This window comes from Leiobunum rupestre, chromosome 1 (assembly GCF_980474605.1).
Source record: "Leiobunum rupestre chromosome 1, qqLeiRupe1.1.hap1, whole genome shotgun sequence".
Taxonomy (NCBI): domain Eukaryota; kingdom Metazoa; phylum Arthropoda; class Arachnida; order Opiliones; family Sclerosomatidae; genus Leiobunum; species Leiobunum rupestre.
Genome location: NC_143384.1, coordinates 44,109,254 through 44,130,875, shown reverse-complemented (window position 1 = coordinate 44,130,875; position 21,622 = coordinate 44,109,254). Strand labels below are relative to the sequence as shown.

The 21,622-nt window shown below is 46.8% G+C and overlaps 1 protein-coding gene across 1 annotated transcript; it reads left to right on the top strand.

Annotated features, from left to right (window-relative positions):
* Window positions 1–1,200: 1,200 nt before the first annotated feature.
* Window positions 1,201–2,075, top strand: LOC149963038 (zinc finger BED domain-containing protein 4-like). Its single transcript, XM_090164498.1, has 3 exons — window positions 1,201–1,377; window positions 1,461–1,772; window positions 1,902–2,075. Exons 1-3 carry the CDS (start codon window positions 1,201–1,203, stop codon window positions 2,073–2,075), a joined length of 663 nt encoding a protein of 220 aa, XP_090020624.1.
* Window positions 2,076–21,622: the final 19,547 nt, after the last annotated feature.

Genomic DNA, 21,622 nt, shown 5'->3' with positions numbered 1-21,622 from the left:
AGACGCCAGGTAAAGTATAAAGGTTTATGGTTTTGACCCATAATGTTTTCCCTATATTGACGCCTGCTTTTTAGTTAAGTTCATCGGTTTCACTCAAAAGTTGACGTTAGGGTTAATTTTCTGGTTGTTTCACGGCACAATTATTTTATTAACTTTTGAAGTTCTTGTCCGATTTTAATTTCTAAACCTTTTTTGTTTTCTGCGCGGTGTCCTGCGTCGATCAATATTAGTCGCAAAGTAATTTGACCCCTTATTAGTGACGTCCCGTTCGGGGGGTTTCACTATTTCCGGTTTTACTTGGAATCCAACTGGTCGAGCACTTTTTTGCAGCTGAGAGTGATTTTTACCGCGATTTCATTTTCAAAGAGGCCATAAGCGATTTCGTAGCTACAATGGTAATAAAATGGCAGCCAAATGAAAATGTCAGAAACTTTTGATCGGGACTGTACATATTTTAAATTTTTATTCCAGTGTCAATTCAGCTAGAATACATTCCAATTAAAGAAAACACGTTAATAATTAGAGATTATTAATTACTTAGCCCGGAAATCTATGTAAAAACCTAAAAAATATTAATAAAAAATTGAATTGAAAGAGCAGTTTATTAGATTTTAGTCTAAACTCCGGACTCTTCAGGTTTCAACCAATTACGAGAGAGGGTGGGGACGGAGTTGAGGATTAAAATTTTGGTATAAAAAGGGTATCTAGCAACGAGTGGGTCACAGTTTTTGTCGATATTCCACTCAAAAGTTTCTTCTTTTCCAAGTTATTTTTACTTTGCTCTTCGGTCTGCTAAGTTTTGTACTTTGCTTTACAAAGTTTCGCAATTAGCTTGAGTTTAAGGTATAATTTTCAGTTGGATTTGGAGACCAAAAATGTAATTATTTCGAATTTATTGTGGTATTCTTTGTTAGGCTATTCTAAAAATAGGTTTTTTTTTTATTTTAAATATTTTGCTAGTTCTCTTTTATTTGAAATCCACCTTCATGTAAAGATATTTCTACATAATATTTCTGCAAATGTAGGCTATTTACTTAATGGGCGAAATTGTTTTACTCCCTAATCGCAAAATTATAGGTCTTTAAATAGTAGTCAGAGCAGCAGGGATGATTCTCCCCGTAGAATGGGGGCGTCATCTACTAGCAAGAGGGGTCGCAAGCGTTAAGACAGGGCCCTTGAAAATTGGTCCAACTAGATGTGATGAAAGAGAAGTTCGAGAAGGGAGGGTACGGAAAAAAAACGTACATCTCCATTTCTCGTACCTGGGGAACGTACGGGTTGACGCCTTCTATCTCGGTCGTGGGCAACTGCAATATCTGCAGCCGAGAAATTATCGGCGACACCGGTAGTGCCTCGAACCTGGAACGGCATCTAATTGTTAGTTTATAATTTTTTGGTCCTTGATTTTTTCTTGTTTTAAGCATTTTAATTTTAATTCATATAACGCTTTCGCTCATTAGACAGTGCACAAGATGCATTTAGATGAGAAGTCACCGACCGACCCCATTTTGGAGATTGGTCTCTTAGGGGAAACATCGACGACGAAAAGGGCAAAAATTAATCCAGCAGCGAAGAAGTCGATGCAAGAAGTCTTTAAGAGGCTTCTTGTTTATATGGTATCTATTGACGGGTTGCCATTTAGCGCCGTGGATGGAAAGGGTTTTAGAAAGGTTTTAGAATTCGCGAACCCTGACCTACACTTGTTAAGTAGGAGATCCGTGGTCGACGAGTTGAACCGAATGGTTGAGGCAGATTTGAAACCAAAAATCAAGGTAGTTAGTTTTTTGATATTCATATTTTTGGTATTCATATTAATACATTTATGTATTCTTAACTCAATAATATTCGATTGCTTTTTCAGCTGTTATATTTTTCTTATATTTTTTTTTTATAAATTTCAGACTATTCTAGGGAAGGTAAACCATGGAAGTTCACACTTGACCCTGGATATTTGGTCCAGCCGACGCCAGCAATCGGTAATTGGAGTTCGCGTTCAATTTATCGACGCGGACTTCAATTTTCGCAACCATTGCTGGCGTTTTCACATTTCCCCGGGGCACATACCGCCGCCATGATATTAGCCAAAATTAAGGCTATTTTAGCCGAATTTGGCTTATCACCGTCATCAGTAAGAGTTTCTATTTTACGCAATTATATCGCGAGATTTATAATTCGATTTTCTTAATTTTAAGATATCACGCGTTTGCGCGGACAACGCATCCAACATCACCAAAGCGGTGAATTTACTGGATGTTATTCAAGAGCCCTGGGAGTTTGACTCGTCTTTCCAATCCACTGCCTCCAACTCTGACGCTGACTCTCTAGATCTCACCGATCTCGAATCGTCGGATTCTGACGACGGCGACAGTTTCGTTTTGGACGACGGCAAGTTTCATTTCTCACTCGTTGCCCGTCGGTGTATAGAGATTCTTCACTTATATACGTTTGCTATCGTTTACAGGATGGAATTCGCTGAAACAAATTTTGTATCGGGATTCGTCGATCCAGTCGTCTTCAACTACGCCCGAGCCGGATATCCTCCCGATATTACCCATCCTCAATAACACCTGGATCAGGATGAGGTGTGTTTGTCACTCGCTTCAACTCGTAGTTAACAACTCAATTAATACTATAGTGAGGGCCGAGGTCATGGTCAAGCGAGTCAACTTTTCTCCATCGTTCCACAAAATGGAGCGAAGTGTTTCGGGGAAAGTCCAAGTAAACAAAATTAAAAAAAAATATGACAGATGTCATTATACTAATAGCAAATATTTTGGTCTTTCTTTACAGGACGGAGTGCTAACCGCGCTCAAGGCAACGTTTTTAGAGGCAGGGGCGTTCACAAATAGCCTTCCAAGTGATGACTACATTTTCCAAATGAAGGAATTATTACAGTTGTTAAAACCAATTAAATTAGCAACCGACATATTTCAGAAAAAGGAGCCCTTGGCTCATCTAGTAATAGGGACGCTACTTGATGTGTTTGATCAAATAACTGAAGCTAGCGCGCCCTATTACAAAGATTTTCAAGATGAGCTTTTATGCAGACTAAAAACCAGATTTCACGAAGAAATCATCGACCCCCAGTATGTAGTGGCCACTCTCTTAGACCCTCGAGGAAAGACAGCGCTATTTCCTGGTAAGATATTGCAAAAGTAATTTTTTCCACTGCTAGAAACTAAATGACATTTTACAGCATCAAATACCATCTACGAAGGGACTTCTTCGGCGTTGGCGATTTTCCGCTCGTTGCGGAGACAGAAGCTGTGCGGCATCTGACGGAGTTCGCCAGCCGCATACCAATCGAAGAACCCTAGCAGCTGTCCCCCAACGAACGGCCGACCACATCAGCCGGACTCTAGTCGAGAGTTTGGTCCACCCGGACCACGTTGGAGCCTCGGACCGGTGATACGGTACGATCAGCTTTCCAAAGTGAAGTCCAAAAGTATTTGGAGGAGTTGATCCAGCCAGAAGAGTGTCAAGTGTTACTCTACTGGAAAACGTACCGCAAGAAATACCCGATATTATCAGAATTGGCCAAGCGGATCCTCAGCATACCAGTCGCTAGCGCTGACGTCGAGAGAACCTTTTCGGTAGCGGGATCGATAACAAGGTACAGGAGGAACCGCATATCCACGCGTAACGTATCCAATCTCCTTATAGTCAAGGAATGGGTGGATATAAAATAGATTTATGTGAGTGTTGATAAATTAGTACATCTAATGTCATCGTCGTATTAAGAGTATTTTAACTTTACAGGTGGCGTTCGGAGCAATAAAAAACGGAAAATAAAATCTTATTTTTTTATGTATGTCTCCTATTTCTATAAGTTAAGCAATCAAATAACATTTTAAAACGCGAAAAAAAGTAGATAAGTCCATCATGAACGGGTAAAAAAAGATACTCGGACCGATAGGTCTTAGAGACGCGAGACTCAGGGCGTTAGGCTTTTTTGTTAGGGTTTATCTCCCCCCCCCCCCCGTTCGGGATGGACTTCTATACTTTTTCGCGTTTTAAAATGTTATTTAAAAAATCATATTTCTATAAACATAAGCATATTTCCAACAAATTTATGATATAACCAGGAAATATATATCCGCAAGATCTATATGCCCTTGTTGACAGACAGGCACGATATTGTCCCATTGTAACGTCTTCAACTAACTCCTTTCCCGGTCCAAACTACCTACGAAGCCCACCATATTCTTCTACCTCCCTCTCCCGCCACTATAAAATTTCAACAAACTTGAGGAAATTGACGTAGCTCTTTCTACGGGGTCGAAAATATTTACGTAAGCAGCGACACGTTGGTCATACATATAAGAAAACCGCAACGAGTCACCAGTTATATGTAAGGATTCATCTGCTGTATCTAATCCGATAATTAACCAACGGCCGGTCAAATGGTCCGAAACAATTATTTTCGTCTGTCTCGCCCGCTAGAACCAAAAACAAAAGCCAACGTTTTTTTAAGATTTAATTGTTTTAATTAGTTTGACTTACCCCTATTAACCGTTTTGATTGTATACCATTGGCGAATCCCATTCGTCGGAGTTTACTATTGAACCGAATTCCAATGTTTTATATCGTACGGTATGTATGTATGTGTATTTCTAATTTGGACTAAAATATTTCTTAAATATTTATTATTTTGTACCGTTGGGTGTCGTAGGGTTCTCGTATAATTAAAACAAGTCGGCCAAGGCCGTGATATTAGTTCCACATCGATGTGCTAATAACAAGTCCAACTTTCCGCACTACCCATCCTAATAATTGTATCAAAGTTCAAAGTTATACCTCAAATCGCACGCAAATAGCGATAAAAATAGTCCAAAACTATCTAAGCCTTGGTCAAATAAAATTAAGCCTGGTAAAATATCCGTAATACCCAACCTGATAACTATATCAAGTTTCAAAGTTACATCTCAAATCTGACGCAAATTACACGCGAACCAGGCGTCATATTTGCAAGCGCGGGGGGGACCACCACCACTGATTCGTAACTAATATAATAAGGCTGATGGCATTAAGACCGATGAAACGCTATACGAACGAAAGCCTTAGCATTTCACGTTACGGAGAAATCGCCATTCACTTCGTGAAGACAAAGGCGCCCTATTTGCAAGCGTGGGGGGAGAAACTCCGACTTATATTACCTCCACTGCTTAATAACTAATTTAGTAAGGTAGAGGGCATTGAGACAGATGAAACGGCACACGAGTGAGGCTAACAATTAAACGGAATTTACAAGGCAATCGAATCCAAAATTATAAGCGTAAATCAACGCCCAAAATCGGGAAAGTGGGGCTGTTGCGACCCCCTCGTTGACCTGACGGAGCTGCAACTCTTATACAGTGTAGAGGTATAGCAGCAATATAGATTAAAAATGAAACGGAATTTAAAAGTCAATCGAATTAGAGACCTGCAACGGAGCGGAAATTATTCCGTTTCCGCGGACTCCGTTCCGTTCCGCGGCGCTGGAGCTAATTTATAAAAAAAAGTAGAGGAACGGAACGGAATCGGAGCAAATTTCCGAAAATTTGTTGTGACGGAACGGAATCGGAGCAAATTTCCGAAAAGTCGTTGTGACGGAACGGGATCGGAGCAAATTTCCGAAAAGTCGTTGTTACGGAACGGGATCGGAGCAAATTTCCGAAAAGTCGTTGTAACGGAACGGGATCGGAGCAAATTTCCGAAAAGTCGTTGTAACGGAACGGAATCGGAGCAAATTTCCGAAAAGTCGTTGTTACGGAACGGGATCGGAGCAAATTTCCGAAAAGTCGTTGTAACGGAACGGGATCGGAGCAAATTTCCGAAAAGTCGTTGTTACGGAACGGGATCGGAGCAAATTTCCGAAAAGTCGTTGTAACGGAACGGGATCGGAGAAAATTTCCGAAAAGTCGTTGTAACGGAACGGGATCGGAGCAACTTTCCGAAAAGTCGTTGTAACGGAACGGGATCGGAGCAAATTTCCGAAAAGTCGTTGTAACGGAACGGGATCGGAGCAAATTTCCGGAAAAAACGTCGTATATTGAAGCATAGACACTGTATTCATTTCTCTCTTGGTTTCTGATTGGGTCTCCCACTTTTCCAGACAGTGAGATCATAATCCCCCTTCTTCACCGGCTCGTGGGAAACATAACTGCAACTGAAGCCTTTTTCTCTACAACTACGTTGCGTACATCAATGCGCAGAATCGCAAAAGGTACAAAGGCCGTTTAGCGAAAAGGGGGAATAAATTGGCCGGGTAACCCCAGCTTTCGGTAAAGTTTTAGTTTTACATTCAATTCAATATAAATCATAATTGTTTCTGTAAATTTCTGTATTCAGGAAAATAAAATAATTTTTCCTCATTTTTAAAGACTATAGACTCTTAAACGCGCCTTCCCAATCAACCGCCATTACCTTACAGTCTACGGGGTCGGGGAGGGTGATGAAAAAACCGGTTTTGGGGGGAAGAAATTTCTGCGGTAGAGGGCTGGCTCGTTGGTTGTCTGTATGATAATGGCGGCGCCCAGTAAACGTTTCTAAAAAGAGTGTATACTGAGGGAAAGCAAAATATAAAACGGGAGCGGGAACTGAGCATAAATATTAAGTAATATAGACGATTAATGAAACTGAGCGGAACACGAACGGAAATAATATCGGAGAAACAAATGGAGCGGAAACGGACGGAAAAAATTGACGATAAATGAAACGGAGCGGAAACGGACCGAAATGATAGGCGACAAACAAAACGGAGCGGAAACGGACGGAAATAATGGGATAGAAATAAACCGGAGCGGAAACGGACGGAAATAATGGGCTAGAAATAAACCGGAGCGGAAACTGACGGAAATATTGGGCTATAAATAAACCGGAGCGGAAACGGACGGAAATAACGGACGAGAAACCAAGCGGACCGGAAACGGACGAAAACAACGGACGAGAAACAAAGCGGACCGGAAACGGATATATGTACCATACCGGGAAACAAAGCGGACCGGAAACGGATATATGTACCATACCGGGAAACAAAACGGAGCGGAAACGGTACGGTATTTTCGCTGCTCTGCAGCTCTCTAAATCGAATCCAAAATTATAAGACTGCGTATTTTCTTAAAAAGTGTTTAAGGGGGGTCGGATTAAAGAGACCGGCAAATCGCCGCTAACTAATTTTAACCAGCGAAACTGGGTTTGGCGGGTAGAAGAAACCCTACTAAATAACTCTTTAAAAAATTATATTGATATGTTTACTGGATAAAAAGTTACGAAAGGTGTCGCAAATGGGGGACGACAACAACAACGACAACAATGCCAACGCCGACGCCAACGCTTCACATCTATCTGACGAAACCAATAGTTCCACTCTATATATATATAGAGTGGAACTAAAAATTGATTCTGTAATAAAAAAGAAATTCATATTTTTAGATATTTATTTATTTATTTTGATGTATAAGGCTTATACGATAAGTAACATAATAACAATAAGTATTGCATTTCCTATTGCATTATTGCTAACTTTCACACCGAACCTTTTTTGGTACTGAGACTCTCCATGCTGCGAGTTGGACTCGAAACTTACCCTTTTTGGTGAACACTTTTTAATAAAGATTGAAGCCTAATGCGTTGTAGAGTCGCGAGGGGGCCTAATATCGGAAAACGAGCAGGACCGTGCAGACGGGGGGGGGCAAAATCCCCAGGGATGAAAAGGGCCCGTGAAGGACCGATAGGAGGCCCGCAGCTGAAGGGGTCCACCGGAAAGGTTCAAGGGGGGGGGGGTGCAAATAAGAAAGATTTAAAAATAAATTTTAGGTTTCAAGGGGTGGGGGGGGGGCAAATCGAAGGGCCCGCCAGTAAAACCTTTGCCCCGGGCCCCACAAAAGCTCTGTACGGCCCTGGTCGTGAGGGGCTTTGACTTTGTTTTGAAGTTCGCGTGCGAATCACGCGTGCCGAAAAAACATACTTAAGCTCATGGCACTGATAAAACTTTTTAATTTTGATCATTTAAGCCTAATATTCCGCCAACTATTTGGAAACAAGATATTTCCGCGTTTTTTTGACACAAACATTTTGATTACGCAAAAACTATGAAAATCAGTTTGGTTTTAAAGGGATCCGCAACCTGTATTGCAAAAATTTGTTAAAAGTTGGGTATAGTGGGAATACGAAGCAGAGGGAATGATTAACATATTTAAGGTACCTTAAATTCCAATATGCAACGTAAGTTGCGGATCCCTTTAAATCTCGTTAATTGTCATACTTATTTCTAATATGTTACTTATGCTTATACTAACATAGCCACAAAAAATCCTACCCAACCTCACAGTATTTTTACCAACCATCACCCAACCTAACCAAAACGGTACGAAATAATAAATATTGAAGACATAGCTTAGTCGAAACTATGAATACTGCTATATCCTACTATACATCAAAAATCTACAAATCAAAAAACGAACAAGCACTGTTTTTAGTGTGAAACGTTGGCTATAAATCCAAATATAAAATGTCTTACCAGATTTAAATCTTTGATTATCAAGAATAAAAATCATTACAACGGCAACCGAAACCCAAACACAAATTTTTATATATATGAAATTACACAGTTATGATTATTTTGGTTTAATATAGATAGTTCATTTTCCGTCTGGTTTAAAGATAGGAAAACCTACCGAAATTCGAATAACGCGGTCGTTAAAGTGAGAAAACCGCATTGAAATTCGAATTTCCCGCCTTCTTAAGCGCGCTATTATAACAATAGGAGCGTTGGAAACGAGAGTGACGCTTCATTCCCTCTCTCAATACCCCTCTAATAGGAGGGTCCCTCTTTCGAAAGAGGGAGATCGCAAAGAGCGTCGAAAGATGGGAATATACCCTCTCCCGAGCGAGCGTTGGAAACGAGAGTGACGCTTCATTCCCTCTCTCAATACCCCTCTAATAGGAGGGTCCCTCTTTCGAAAGAGGGAGATCGCAAAGAGCGTCGAAAGAGGGGAATATACCCTTTCCCGAGCGAGCGTTAGAAACGAGAGGGACGCTTCATTCCCTCTCTCAATACCCCTCTAATAGGAGGGTCCCTCTTTCGAAAGAGGGAGATCGCAAAGAGCGTCGAAAGAGGGGAATATACCCTCTCCCGAGCGAGCGTTGGAAACGAGAGTGACGCTTCATTCCCTCTCTCAATACCCCTCTAATAGGAGGGTCCCTCTTTCGAAAGAGGGAGATCGCAAAGAGCGTCGAAAGAGGGGAATATACCCTCTCCCGAGCGAGCGTTGGAAACGAGAGTGACGCTTCATTCCCTCTCTCAATACCCCTCTAATAGGAGGGTCCCTCTTTCGAAAGAGGGAGATCGCAAAGAGCGTCGAAAGAGGGGAATATACCCTCTCCCGAGCGAGCGTTAGAAACGAGAGGGACGCTTCATTCCCTCTCTCAATACCCCTCTAATAGGAGGGTCCCTCTTTCGAAAGAGGGAGATCGCAAAGAGCGTCGAAAGAGGGGAATATACCCTCTCCCGAGCGAGCGTTAGAAACGAGAGGGACGCTTCATTCCCTCTCTCAATACCCCTCTAATAGGAGGGTCCCTCTTTCGAAAGAGGGAGATCGCAAAGAGCGTCGAAAGAGGGGAATATACCCTCTCCCGAGCGAGCGTTAGAAACGAGAGGGACGCTTCATTCCCTCTCTCAATACCCCTCTAATAGGAGGGTCCCTCTTTCGAAAGAGGGAGATCGCAAAGAGCGTCGAAAGAGGGGAATATACCCTCTCCCGAGCGAGCGTTAGAAACGAGAGGGACGCTTCATTCCCTCTCTCAATACCCCTCTAATAGGAGGGTCCCTCTTTCGAAAGAGGGAGATCGCAAAGAGCGTCGAAAGAGGGGAATATACCCTCTCCCGAGCGAGCGTTAGAAACGAGAGGGACGCTTCATTCCCTCTCTCAATACCCCTCTAATAGGAGGGTCCCTCTTTCGAAAGAGGGAGATCGCAAAGAGCGTCGAAAGAGGGGAATATACCCTCTCCCGAGCGAGCGTTAGAAACGAGAGGGACGCTTCATTCCCTCTCTCAATACCCCTCTAATAGGAGGGTCCCTCTTTCGAAAGAGGGAGATCGCAAAGAGCGTCGAAAGAGGGGAATATACCCTCTCCCGAGCGAGCGTTGGAAACGAGAGGGACGCTTCATTCCCTCTCTCAATACCCCTCTAATAGGAGGGTCCCTCTTTCGAAAGAGGGAGATCGCAAAGAGCGTCGAAAGAGGGGAATATACCCTCTCCCGAGCGAGCGTTGGAAACGAGAGTGACGCTTCATTCCCTCTCTCAATACCCCTCTAATAGGAGGGTCCCTCTTTCGAAAGAGGGAGATCGCAAAGAGCGTCGAAAGAGGGGAATATACCCTCTCCCGAGCGAGCGTTGGAAACGAGAGTGACGCTTCATTCCCTCTCTCAATACCCCTCTAATAGGAGGGTCCCTCTTTCGAAAGAGGGAGATCGCAAAGAGCGTCGAAAGAGGGGAATATACCCTCTCCCGAGCGAGCGTTAGAAACGAGAGGGACGCTTCATTCCCTCTCTCAATACCCCTCTAATAGGAGGGTCCCTCTTTCGAAAGAGGGAGATCGCAAAGAGCGTCGAAAGAGGGGAATATACCCTCTCCCGAGCGAGCGTTGGAAACGAGAGTGACGCTTCATTCCCTCTCTCAATACCCCTCTAATAGGAGGGTCCCTCTTTCGAAAGAGGGAGATCGCAAAGAGCGTCGAAAGAGGGGAATATACCCTCTCCCGAGCGAGCGTTAGAAACGAGAGGGACGCTTCATTCCCTCTCTCAATACCCCTCTAATAGGAGGGTCCCTCTTTCGAAAGAGGGAGATCGCAAAGAGCGTCGAAAGAGGGGAATATACCCTCTCCCGAGCGAGCGTTAGAAACGAGAGGGACGCTTCATTCCCTCTCTCAATACCCCTCTAATAGGAGGGTCCCTCTTTCGAAAGAGGGAGATCGCAAAGAGCGTCGAAAGAGGGGAATATACCCTCTCCCGAGCTAGCGTTGGAAACGAGAGTGACGCTTCATTCCCTCTCTCAATACCCCTCTAATAGGAGGGTCCCTCTTTCGAAAGAGGGAGATCGCAAAGAGCGTCGAAAGAGGGGAATATACCCTCTCCCGAGCGAGCGTTGGAAACGAGAGTGACGCTTCATTCCCTCTCTCAATACCCCTCTAATAGGAGGGTCCCTCTTTCGAAAGAGGGAGATCGCAAAGAGCGTCGAAAGATGGGAATATACCCTCTCCCGAGCGAGCGTTGGAAACGAGAGTGACGCTTCATTCCCTCTCTCAATACCCCTCTAATAGGAGGGTCCCTCTTTCGAAAGAGGGAGATCGCAAAGAGCGTCGAAAGAGGGGAATATACCCTCTCCCGAGCGAGCGTTAGAAACGAGAGGGACGCTTCATTCCCTCTCTCAATACCCCTCTAATAGGAGGGTCCCTCTTTCGAAAGAGGGAGATCGCAAAGAGCGTCGAAAGAGGGGAATATACCCTCTCCCGAGCGAGCGTTGGAAACGAGAGTGACGCTTCATTCCCTCTCTCAATACCCCTCTAATAGGAGGGTCCCTCTTTCGAAAGAGGGAGATCGCAAAGAGCGTCGAAAGAGGGGAATATACCCTCTCCCGAGCGAGCGTTGGAAACGAGAGTGACGCTTCATTCCCTCTCTCAATACCCCTCTAATAGGAGGGTCCCTCTTTCGAAAGAGGGAGATCGCAAAGAGCGTCGAAAGAGGGGAATATACCCTCTCCCGAGCGAGCGTTGGAAACGAGAGGGACGCTTCATTCCCTCTCTCAATACCCCTCTAATAGGAGGGTCCCTCTTTCGAAAGAGGGAGATCGCAAAGAGCGTCGAAAGAGGGGAATATACCCTCTCCCGAGCGAGCGTTGGAAACGAGAGTGACGCTTCATTCCCTCTCTCAATACCCCTCTAATAGGAGGGTCCCTCTTTCGAAAGAGGGAGATCGCAAAGAGCGTCGAAAGAGGGGAATATACCCTCTCCCGAGCGAGCGTTGGAAACGAGAGTGACGCTTCATTCCCTCTCTCAATACCCCTCTAATAGGAGGGTCCCTCTTTCGAAAGAGGGAGATCGCAAAGAGCGTCGAAAGATGGGAATATACCCTCTCCCGAGCGAGCGTTGGAAACGAGAGTGACGCTTCATTCCCTCTCTCAATACCCCTCTAATAGGAGGGTCCCTCTTTCGAAAGAGGGAGATCGCAAAGAGCGTCGAAAGAGGGGAATATACCCTCTCCCGAGCGAGCGTTAGAAACGAGAGGGACGCTTCATTCCCTCTCTCAATACCCCTCTAATAGGAGGGTCCCTCTTTCGAAAGAGGGAGATCGCAAAGAGCGTCGAAAGAGGGGAATATACCCTCTCCCGAGCGAGCGTTGGAAACGAGAGTGACGCTTCATTCCCTCTCTCAATACCCCTCTAATAGGAGGGTCCCTCTTTCGAAAGAGGGAGATCGCAAAGAGCGTCGAAAGAGGGGAATATACCCTCTCCCGAGCGAGCGTTGGAAACGAGAGTGACGCTTCATTCCCTCTCTCAATACCCCTCTAATAGGAGGGTCCCTCTTTCGAAAGAGGGAGATCGCAAAGAGCGTCGAAAGATGGGAATATACCCTCTCCCGAGCGAGCGTTGGAAACGAGAGTGACGCTTCATTCCCTCTCTCAATACCCCTCTAATAGGAGGGTCCCTCTTTCGAAAGAGGGAGATCGCAAAGAGCGTCGAAAGAGGGGAATATACCCTCTCCCGAGCGAGCGTTAGAAACGAGAGGGACGCTTCATTCCCTCTCTCAATACCCCTCTAATAGGAGGGTCCCTCTTTCGAAAGAGGGAGATCGCAAAGAGCGTCGAAAGAGGGGAATATACCCTCTCCCGAGCGAGCGTTGGAAACGAGAGTGACGCTTCATTCCCTCTCTCAATACCCCTCTAATAGGAGGGTCCCTCTTTCGAAAGAGGGAGATCGCAAAGAGCGTCGAAAGAGGGGAATATACCCTCTCCCGAGCGAGCGTTGGAAACGAGAGTGACGCTTCATTCCCTCTCTCAATACCCCTCTAATAGGAGGGTCCCTCTTTCGAAAGAGGGAGATCGCAAAGAGCGTCGAAAGAGGGGAATATACCCTCTCCCGAGCGAGCGTTGGAAACGAGAGTGACGCTTCATTCCCTCTCTCAATACCCCTCTAATAGGAGGGTCCCTCTTTCGAAAGAGGGAGATCGCAAAGAGCGTCGAAAGAGGGGAATATACCCTCTCCCGAGCGAGCGTTGGAAACGAGAGTGACGCTTCATTCCCTCTCTCAATACCCCTCTAATAGGAGGGTCCCTCTTTCGAAAGAGGGAGATCGCAAAGAGCGTCGAAAGAGGGGAATATACCCTCTCCCGAGCGAGCGTTGGAAACGAGAGTGACGCTTCATTCCCTCTCTCAATACCCCTCTAATAGGAGGGTCCCTCTTTCGAAAGAGGGAGATCGCAAAGAGCGTCGAAAGAGGGGAATATACCCTCTCCCGAGCGAGCGTTGGAAACGAGAGTGACGCTTCATTCCCTCTCTCAATACCCCTCTAATAGGAGGGTCCCTCTTTCGAAAGAGGGAGATCGCAAAGAGCGTCGAAAGAGGGGAATATAACCTCTCCCGAGCGAGCGTTGGAAACGAGAGTGACGCTTCATTCCCTCTCTCAATACCCCTCTAATAGGAGGGTCCCTCTTTCGAAAGAGGGAGATCGCAAAGAGCGTTGAAAGAGGGGAATATACCCTCTCCCGAGCGAGCGTTGGAAACGAGAGTGACGCTTCATTCCCTCTCTCAATACCCCTCTAATAGGAGGGTCCCTCTTTCGAAAGAGGGAGATCGCAAAGAGCGTCGAAAGATGGGAATATACCCTCTCCCGAGCGAGCGTTGGAAACGAGAGTGACGCTTCATTCCCTCTCTCAATACCCCTCTAACAGGAGGGTCCCTCTTTCGAAAGAGGGAGATCCCAAAGAGCGTCGAAAGATGGGAATATACCCTCTCCCGAGCGAGCGTTGGAAACGAGAGTGACGCTTCATTCCCTCTCTCAATACCCCTCTAACAGGAGGGTCCCTCTTTCGAAAGAGGGAGATCGCAAAGAGCGTCGAAAGAGGGGAATATACCCTCTCCCGAGCGAGCGTTGGAAACGAGAGTGACGCTTCATTCCCTCTCTCAATACCCCTCTAATAGGAGGGTCCCTCTTTCGAAAGAGGGAGATCGCAAAGAGCGTCGAAAGAGGGGAATATACCCTCTCCCGAGCGAGCGTTGGAAACGAGAGTGACGCTTCATTCCCTCTCTCAATACCCCTCTAATAGGAGGGTCCCTCTTTCGAAAGAGGGAGATCGCAAAGAGCGTCGAAAGAGGGGAATATAACCTCTCCCGAGCGAGCGTTGGAAACGAGAGTGACGCTTCATTCCCTCTCTCAATACCCCTCTAATAGGAGGGTCCCTCTTTCGAAAGAGGGAGATCGCAAAGAGCGTCGAAAGATGGGAATATACCCTCTCCCGAGCGAGCGTTGGAAACGAGAGTGACGCTTCATTCCCTCTCTCAATACCCCTCTAACAGGAGGGTCCCTCTTTCGAAAGAGGGAGATCCCAAAGAGCGTCGAAAGATGGGAATATACCCTCTCCCGAGCGAGCGTTGGAAACGAGAGTGACGCTTCATTCCCTCTCTCAATACCCCTCTAACAGGAGGGTCCCTCTTTCGAAAGAGGGAGATCGCAAAGAGCGTCGAAAGAGGGGAATATACCCTCTCCCGAGCGAGCGTTGGAAACGAGAGTGACGCTTCATTCCCTCTCTCAATACCCCTCTAATAGGAGGGTCCCTCTTTCGAAAGAGGGAGATCGCAAAGAGCGTCGAAAGAGGGGAATATACCCTCTCCCGAGCGAGCGTTGGAAACGAGAGTGACGCTTCATTCCCTCTCTCAATACCCCTCTAATAGGAGGGTCCCTCTTTCGAAAGAGGGAGATCGCAAAGAGCGTCGAAAGATGGGAATATACCCTCTCCCGAGCGAGCGTTGGAAACGAGAGTGACGCTTCATTCCCTCTCTCAATACCCCTCTAACAGGAGGGTCCCTCTTTCGAAAGAGGGAGATCCCAAAGAGCGTCGAAAGATGGGAATATACCCTCTCCCGAGCGAGCGTTGGAAACGAGAGTGACACTTCATTCCCTCTCTCAATACCCCTCTAACAGGAGGGTCCCTCTTTCGAAAGAGGGAGATCGCAAAGAGCGTCGAAAGAGGGGAATATACCCTCTCCCGAGCGAGCGTTGGAAACGAGAGTGACGCTTCATTCCCTCTCTCAATACCCCTCTAATAGGAGGGTCCCTCTTTCGAAAGAGGGAGATCGCAAAGAGCGTCGAAAGAGGGGAATATAACCTCTCCCGAGCGAGCGTTGGAAACGAGAGTGACGCTTCATTCCCTCTCTCAATACCCCTCTAATAGGAGGGTCCCTCTTTCGAAAGAGGGAGATCGCAAAGAGCGTTGAAAGAGGGGAATATACCCTCTCCCGAGCGAGCGTTGGAAACGAGAGTGACGCTTCATTCCCTCTCTCAATACCCCTCTAATAGGAGGGTCCCTCTTTCGAAAGAGGGAGATCGCAAAGAGCGTCGAAAGAGGGGAATATACCCTCTCCCGAGCGAGCGTTGGAAACGAGAGTGACGCTTCATTCCCTCTCTCAATACCCCTCTAACAGGAGGGTCCCTCTTTCGAAAGAGGGAGATCCCAAAGAGCGTCGAAAGATGGGAATATACCCTCTCCCGAGCGAGCGTTGGAAACGAGAGTGACGCTTCATTCCCTCTCTCAATACCCCTCTAACAGGAGGGTCCCTCTTTCGAAAGAGGGAGATCGCAAAGAGCGTCGAAAGAGGGGAATATACCCTCTCCCGAGCGAGCGTTGGAAACGAGAGTGACGCTTCATTCCCTCTCTCAATACCCCTCTAATAGGAGGGTCCCTCTTTCGAAAGAGGGAGATCGCAAAGAGCGTCGAAAGAGGGGAATATACCCTCTCCCGAGCGAGCGTTGGAAACGAGAGTGACGCTTCATTCCCTCTCTCAATACCCCTCTAATAGGAGGGTCCCTCTTTCGAAAGAGGGAGATCGCAAAGAGCGTCGAAAGAGGGGAATATAACCTCTCCCGAGCGAGCGTTGGAAACGAGAGTGACGCTTCATTCCCTCTCTCAATACCCCTCTAATAGGAGGGTCCCTCTTTCGAAAGAGGGAGATCGCAAAGAGCGTCGAAAGATGGGAATATACCCTCTCCCGAGCGAGCGTTGGAAACGAGAGTGACGCTTCATTCCCTCTCTCAATACCCCTCTAACAGGAGGGTCCCTCTTTCGAAAGAGGGAGATCCCAAAGAGCGTCGAAAGATGGGAATATACCCTCTCCCGAGCGAGCGTTGGAAACGAGAGTGACGCTTCATTCCCTCTCTCAATACCCCTCTAACAGGAGGGTCCCTCTTTCGAAAGAGGGAGATCGCAAAGAGCGTCGAAAGAGGGGAATATACCCTCTCCCGAGCGAGCGTTGGAAACGAGAGTGACGCTTCATTCCCTCTCTCAATACCCCTCTAATAGGAGGGTCCCTCTTTCGAAAGAGGGAGATCGCAAAGAGCGTCGAAAGAGGGGAATATAACCTCTCCCGAGCGAGCGTTGGAAACGAGAGTGACGCTTCATTCCCTCTCTCAATACCCCTCTAATAGGAGGGTCCCTCTTTCGAAAGAGGGAGATCGCAAAGAGCGTCGAAAGATGGGAATATACCCTCTCCCGAGCGAGCGTTGGAAACGAGAGTGACGCTTCATTCCCTCTCTCAATATCCCTCTAACAGGAGGGTCCCTCTTTCGAAAGAGGGAGATCCCAAAGAGCGTCGAAAGATGGGAATATACCCTCTCCCGAGCGAGCGTTGGAAACGAGAGTGACGCTTCATTCCCTCTCTCAATACCCCTCTAACAGGAGGGTCCCTCTTTCGAAAGAGGGAGATCGCAAAGAGCGTCGAAAGAGGGGAATATACCCTCTCCCGAGCGAGCGTTGGAAACGAGAGTGACGCTTCATTCCCTCTCTCAATACCCCTCTAATAGGAGGGTCCCTCTTTCGAAAGAGGGAGATCGCAAAGAGCGTCGAAAGAGGGGAATATAACCTCTCCCGAGCGAGCGTTGGAAACGAGAGTGACGCTTCATTCCCTCTCTCAATACCCCTCTAATAGGAGGGTCCCTCTTTCGAAAGAGGGAGATCGCAAAGAGCGTTGAAAGAGGGGAATATACCCTCTCCCGAGCGAGCGTTGGAAACGAGAGTGACGCTTCATTCCCTCTCTCAATACCCCTCTAATAGGAGGGTCCCTCTTTCGAAAGAGGGAGATCGCAAAGAGCGTCGAAAGAGGGGAATATACCCTCTCCCGAGCGAGCGTTGGAAACGAGAGTGACGCTTCATTCCCTCTCTCAATACCCCTCTAACAGGAGGGTCCCTCTTTCGAAAGAGGGAGATCCCAAAGAGCGTCGAAAGATGGGAATATACCCTCTCCCTAGCGAGCGTTGGAAACGAGAGTGACGCTTCATTCCCTCTCTCAATACCCCTCTAATAGGAGGGTCCCTCTTTCGAAAGAGGGAGATCGCAAAGAGCGTCGAAAGAGGGGAATATACCCTCTCCCGAGCGAGCGTTGGAAACGAGAGTGACGCTTCATTCCCTCTCTCAATACCCCTCTAATAGGAGGGTCCCTCTTTCGAAAGAGGGAGATCCCAAAGAGCGTCGAAAGATGGGAATATACCCTCTCCCGAGCGAGCGTTGGAAACGAGAGTGACACTTCATTCCCTCTCTCAATACCCCTCTAACAGGAGGGTCCCTCTTTCGAAAGAGGGAGATCGCAAAGAGCGTCGAAAGAGGGGAATATACCCTCTCCCGAGCGAGCGTTGGAAACGAGAGTGACGCTTCATTCCCTCTCTCAATACCCCTCTAATAGGAGGGTCCCTCTTTCGAAAGAGGGAGATCGCAAAGAGCGTCGAAAGAGGGGAATATAACCTCTCCCGAGCGAGCGTTGGAAACGAGAGTGACGCTTCATTCCCTCTCTCAATACCCCTCTAATAGGAGGGTCCCTCTTTCGAAAGAGGGAGATCGCAAAGAGCGTTGAAAGAGGGGAATATACCCTCTCCCGAGCGAGCGTTGGAAACGAGAGTGACGCTTCATTCCCTCTCTCAATACCCCTCTAATAGGAGGGTCCCTCTTTCGAAAGAGGGAGATCGCAAAGAGCGTCGAAAGAGGGGAATATACCCTCTCCCGAGCGAGCGTTGGAAACGAGAGTGACGCTTCATTCCCTCTCTCAATACCCCTCTAACAGGAGGGTCCCTCTTTCGAAAGAGGGAGATCCCAAAGAGCGTCGAAAGATGGGAATATACCCTCTCCCGAGCGAGCGTTGGAAACGAGAGTGACGCTTCATTCCCTCTCTCAATACCCCTCTAACAGGAGGGTCCCTCTTTCGAAAGAGGGAGATCGCAAAGAGCGTCGAAAGAGGGGAATATACCCTCTCCCGAGCGAGCGTTGGAAACGAGAGTGACGCTTCATTCCCTCTCTCAATACCCCTCTAATAGGAGGGTCCCTCTTTCGAAAGAGGGAGATCGCAAAGAGCGTCGAAAGAGGGGAATATACCCTCTCCCGAGCGAGCGTTGGAAACGAGAGTGACGCTTCATTCCCTCTCTCAATACCCCTCTAATAGGAGGGTCCCTCTTTCGAAAGAGGGAGATCGCAAAGAGCGTCGAAAGAGGGGAATATAACCTCTCCCGAGCGAGCGTTGGAAACGAGAGTGACGCTTCATTCCCTCTCTCAATACCCCTCTAATAGGAGGGTCCCTCTTTCGAAAGAGGGAGATCGCAAAGAGCGTCGAAAGATGGGAATATACCCTCTCCCGAGCGAGCGTTGGAAACGAGAGTGACGCTTCATTCCCTCTCTCAATACCCCTCTAACAGGAGGGTCCCTCTTTCGAAAGAGGGAGATCCCAAAGAGCGTCGAAAGATGGGAATATACCCTCTCCCGAGCGAGCGTTGGAAACGAGAGTGACGCTTCATTCCCTCTCTCAATACCCCTCTAACAGGAGGGTCCCTCTTTCGAAAGAGGGAGATCGCAAAGAGCGTCGAAAGAGGGGAATATACCCTCTCCCGAGCGAGCGTTGGAAACGAGAGTGCCGCTTCATTCCCTCTCTCAATACCCCTCTAATAGGAGGGTCCCTCTTTCGAAAGAGGGAGATCGCAAAGAGCGTCGAAAGAGGGGAATATAACCTCTCCCGAGCGAGCGTTGGAAACGAGAGTGACGCTTCATTCCCTCTCTCAATACCCCTCTAATAGGAGGGTCCCTCTTTCGAAAGAGGGAGATCGCAAAGAGCGTCGAAAGATGGGAATATACCCTCTCCCGAGCGAGCGTTGGAAACGAGAGTGACGCTTCATTCCCTCTCTCAATATCCCTCTAACAGGAGGGTCCCTCTTTCGAAAGAGGGAGATCCCAAAGAGCGTCGAAAGATGGGAATATACCCTCTCCCGAGCGAGCGTTGGAAACGAGAGTGACGCTTCATTCCCTCTCTCAATACCCCTCTAACAGGAGGGTCCCTCTTTCGAAAGAGGGAGATCGCAAAGAGCGTCGAAAGAGGGGAATATACCCTCTCCCGAGCGAGCGTTGGAAACGAGAGTGACGCTTCATTCCCTCTCTCAATACCCCTCTAATAGGAGGGTCCCTCTTTCGAAAGAGGGAGATCGCAAAGAGCGTCGAAAGAGGGGAATATAACCTCTCCCGAGCGAGCGTTGGAAACGAGAGTGACGCTTCATTCCCTCTCTCAATACCCCTCTAATAGGAGGGTCCCTCTTTCGAAAGAGGGAGATCGCAAAGAGCGTTGAAAGAGGGGAATATACCCTCTCCCGAGCGAGCGTTGGAAACGAGAGTGACGCTTCATTCCCTCTCTCAATACCCCTCTAATAGGAGGGTCCCTCTTTCGAAAGAGGGAGATCGCAAAGAGCGTCGAAAGAGGGGAATATACCCTCTCCCGAGCGAGCGTTGGAAACGAGAGTGACGCTTCATTCCCTCTCTCAATACCCCTCTAACAGGAGGGTCCCTCTTTCGAAAGAGGGAGATCCCAAAGAGCGTCGAAAGATGGGAATATACCCTCTCCCTAGCGAGCGTTGGAAACGAGAGTGACGCTTCATTCCCTCTCTCAATACCCCTCTAATAGGAGGGTCCCTCTTTCGAAAGAGGGAGATCGCAAAGAGCGTCGAAAGAGGGGAATATACCCTCTCCCGAGCGAGCGTTGGAAACGAGAGTGACGCTTCATTCCCTCTCTCAATACCCCTCTAATAGGAGGGTCCCTCTTTCGAAAGAGGGAGATCGCAAAGAGCGTCGAAAGAGGGGAATATACCCTCTCCCGAGCGAGCGTTGGAAACGAGAGTGACGCTTCATTCCCTCTCTCAATACCCCTCTAATAGGAGGGTCCCTCTTTCGAAAGAGGGAGATCCCAAAGAGCGTCGAAAGATGGGAATATACCCTCTCCCGAGCGAGCGTTGGAAACGAGAGTGACGCTTCATTCCCTCTCTCAATACCCCTCTAATAGGAGGGTCCCTCTTTCGAAAGAGGGAGATCGCAAAGAGCGTCGAAAGAGGGGAATATACCCTCTCCCGAGCGAGCGTTGGAAACGAGAGGGACGCTTCATTCCCTCTCTCAATATCCCTCTAATAGGAGGGTCCCTCTTTCGAAAGAGGGAGATCGCAAAGAGCGTCGAAAGAGGGGAAAATTCCCTCTGCCGACCGAGCGTTAGAAAAGAGACTGAGAGGGAAAGAGGGACGCTTCATTCCCTCTCTCAATATTCCCTCAGAGTTTTGCCCATCACTGCAAATAGCCGCAACCAATTTTATTGAGTTATTTCATAATTATCGTGTTAGTATTAGATTATATGTAATTAGGGCGTTAAACGTACAAATGTTGGGTAGCATATTTAAAATGTTCCTATATAATTGTGTAATAAATGACGCTCTCTTTATTTCGGAGGAAATTTGTTATGAATGATGGATGACTCAACATCATTGATAAGAAACTCTTAGTTCATACCAAACATTTAAAGAATTGTTCTTTTTTAAAAGCCAAAGTAAGTATAGATAATATTTATTTAACAGCTAAGATATTATACTTCGCGCCGACTTTATGCACGAAGCATCGAGAAATAACCCTCAGAAGGAGTTGTAAGGCAAGCGTACAAATGTTGCCCGTTTTCGTCTAGCTATTCGAACAGCGCGCCATCTACCGCTCTTCTCTGGAGTTGTAAATTCACCACATAAATATGGCCGCGTCCAAAAGAGTAAGCGAGGTTTCATTGATAAATGGTAAATACATTTTATTATATTATTATTATATTATATTATTTTAGAAAACAATGTTAGCATACATACTTATTTATTAAGTAAGATGGTTAAAAATTAAATGTAACTTCATTGATACGTTTTTAAAGTTTTTGTTAAATAAATAATTTTTAACTTTTAAGCCTTTGCTGAAGTTATTTATAATGTGCAGATATTTTTGAAACCCAATTTCAAAGAATAATTATTAAATCTGTTGAGAAGATAAATGACATTTCAAGCAGACCTTCAGATACTAAAACATACGAAGTTATAAGTTTAAAAACATCCGC

Coding starts and splice junctions, on each gene's coding strand:
- LOC149963038 (XM_090164498.1), top strand. CDS start 1,201: ATGAAAGAGAAGTTCGAGAAGGGAGGGTACGGAAAAAAAACGTACATC. Junction 1,378..1,460: donor ACCTGGAACGGCATCTAATT/GTTAGTTTATAA, acceptor TTCGCTCATTAG/ACAGTGCACAAGATGCATTT. Junction 1,773..1,901: donor ATTTGAAACCAAAAATCAAG/GTAGTTAGTTTT, acceptor TATAAATTTCAG/ACTATTCTAGGGAAGGTAAA.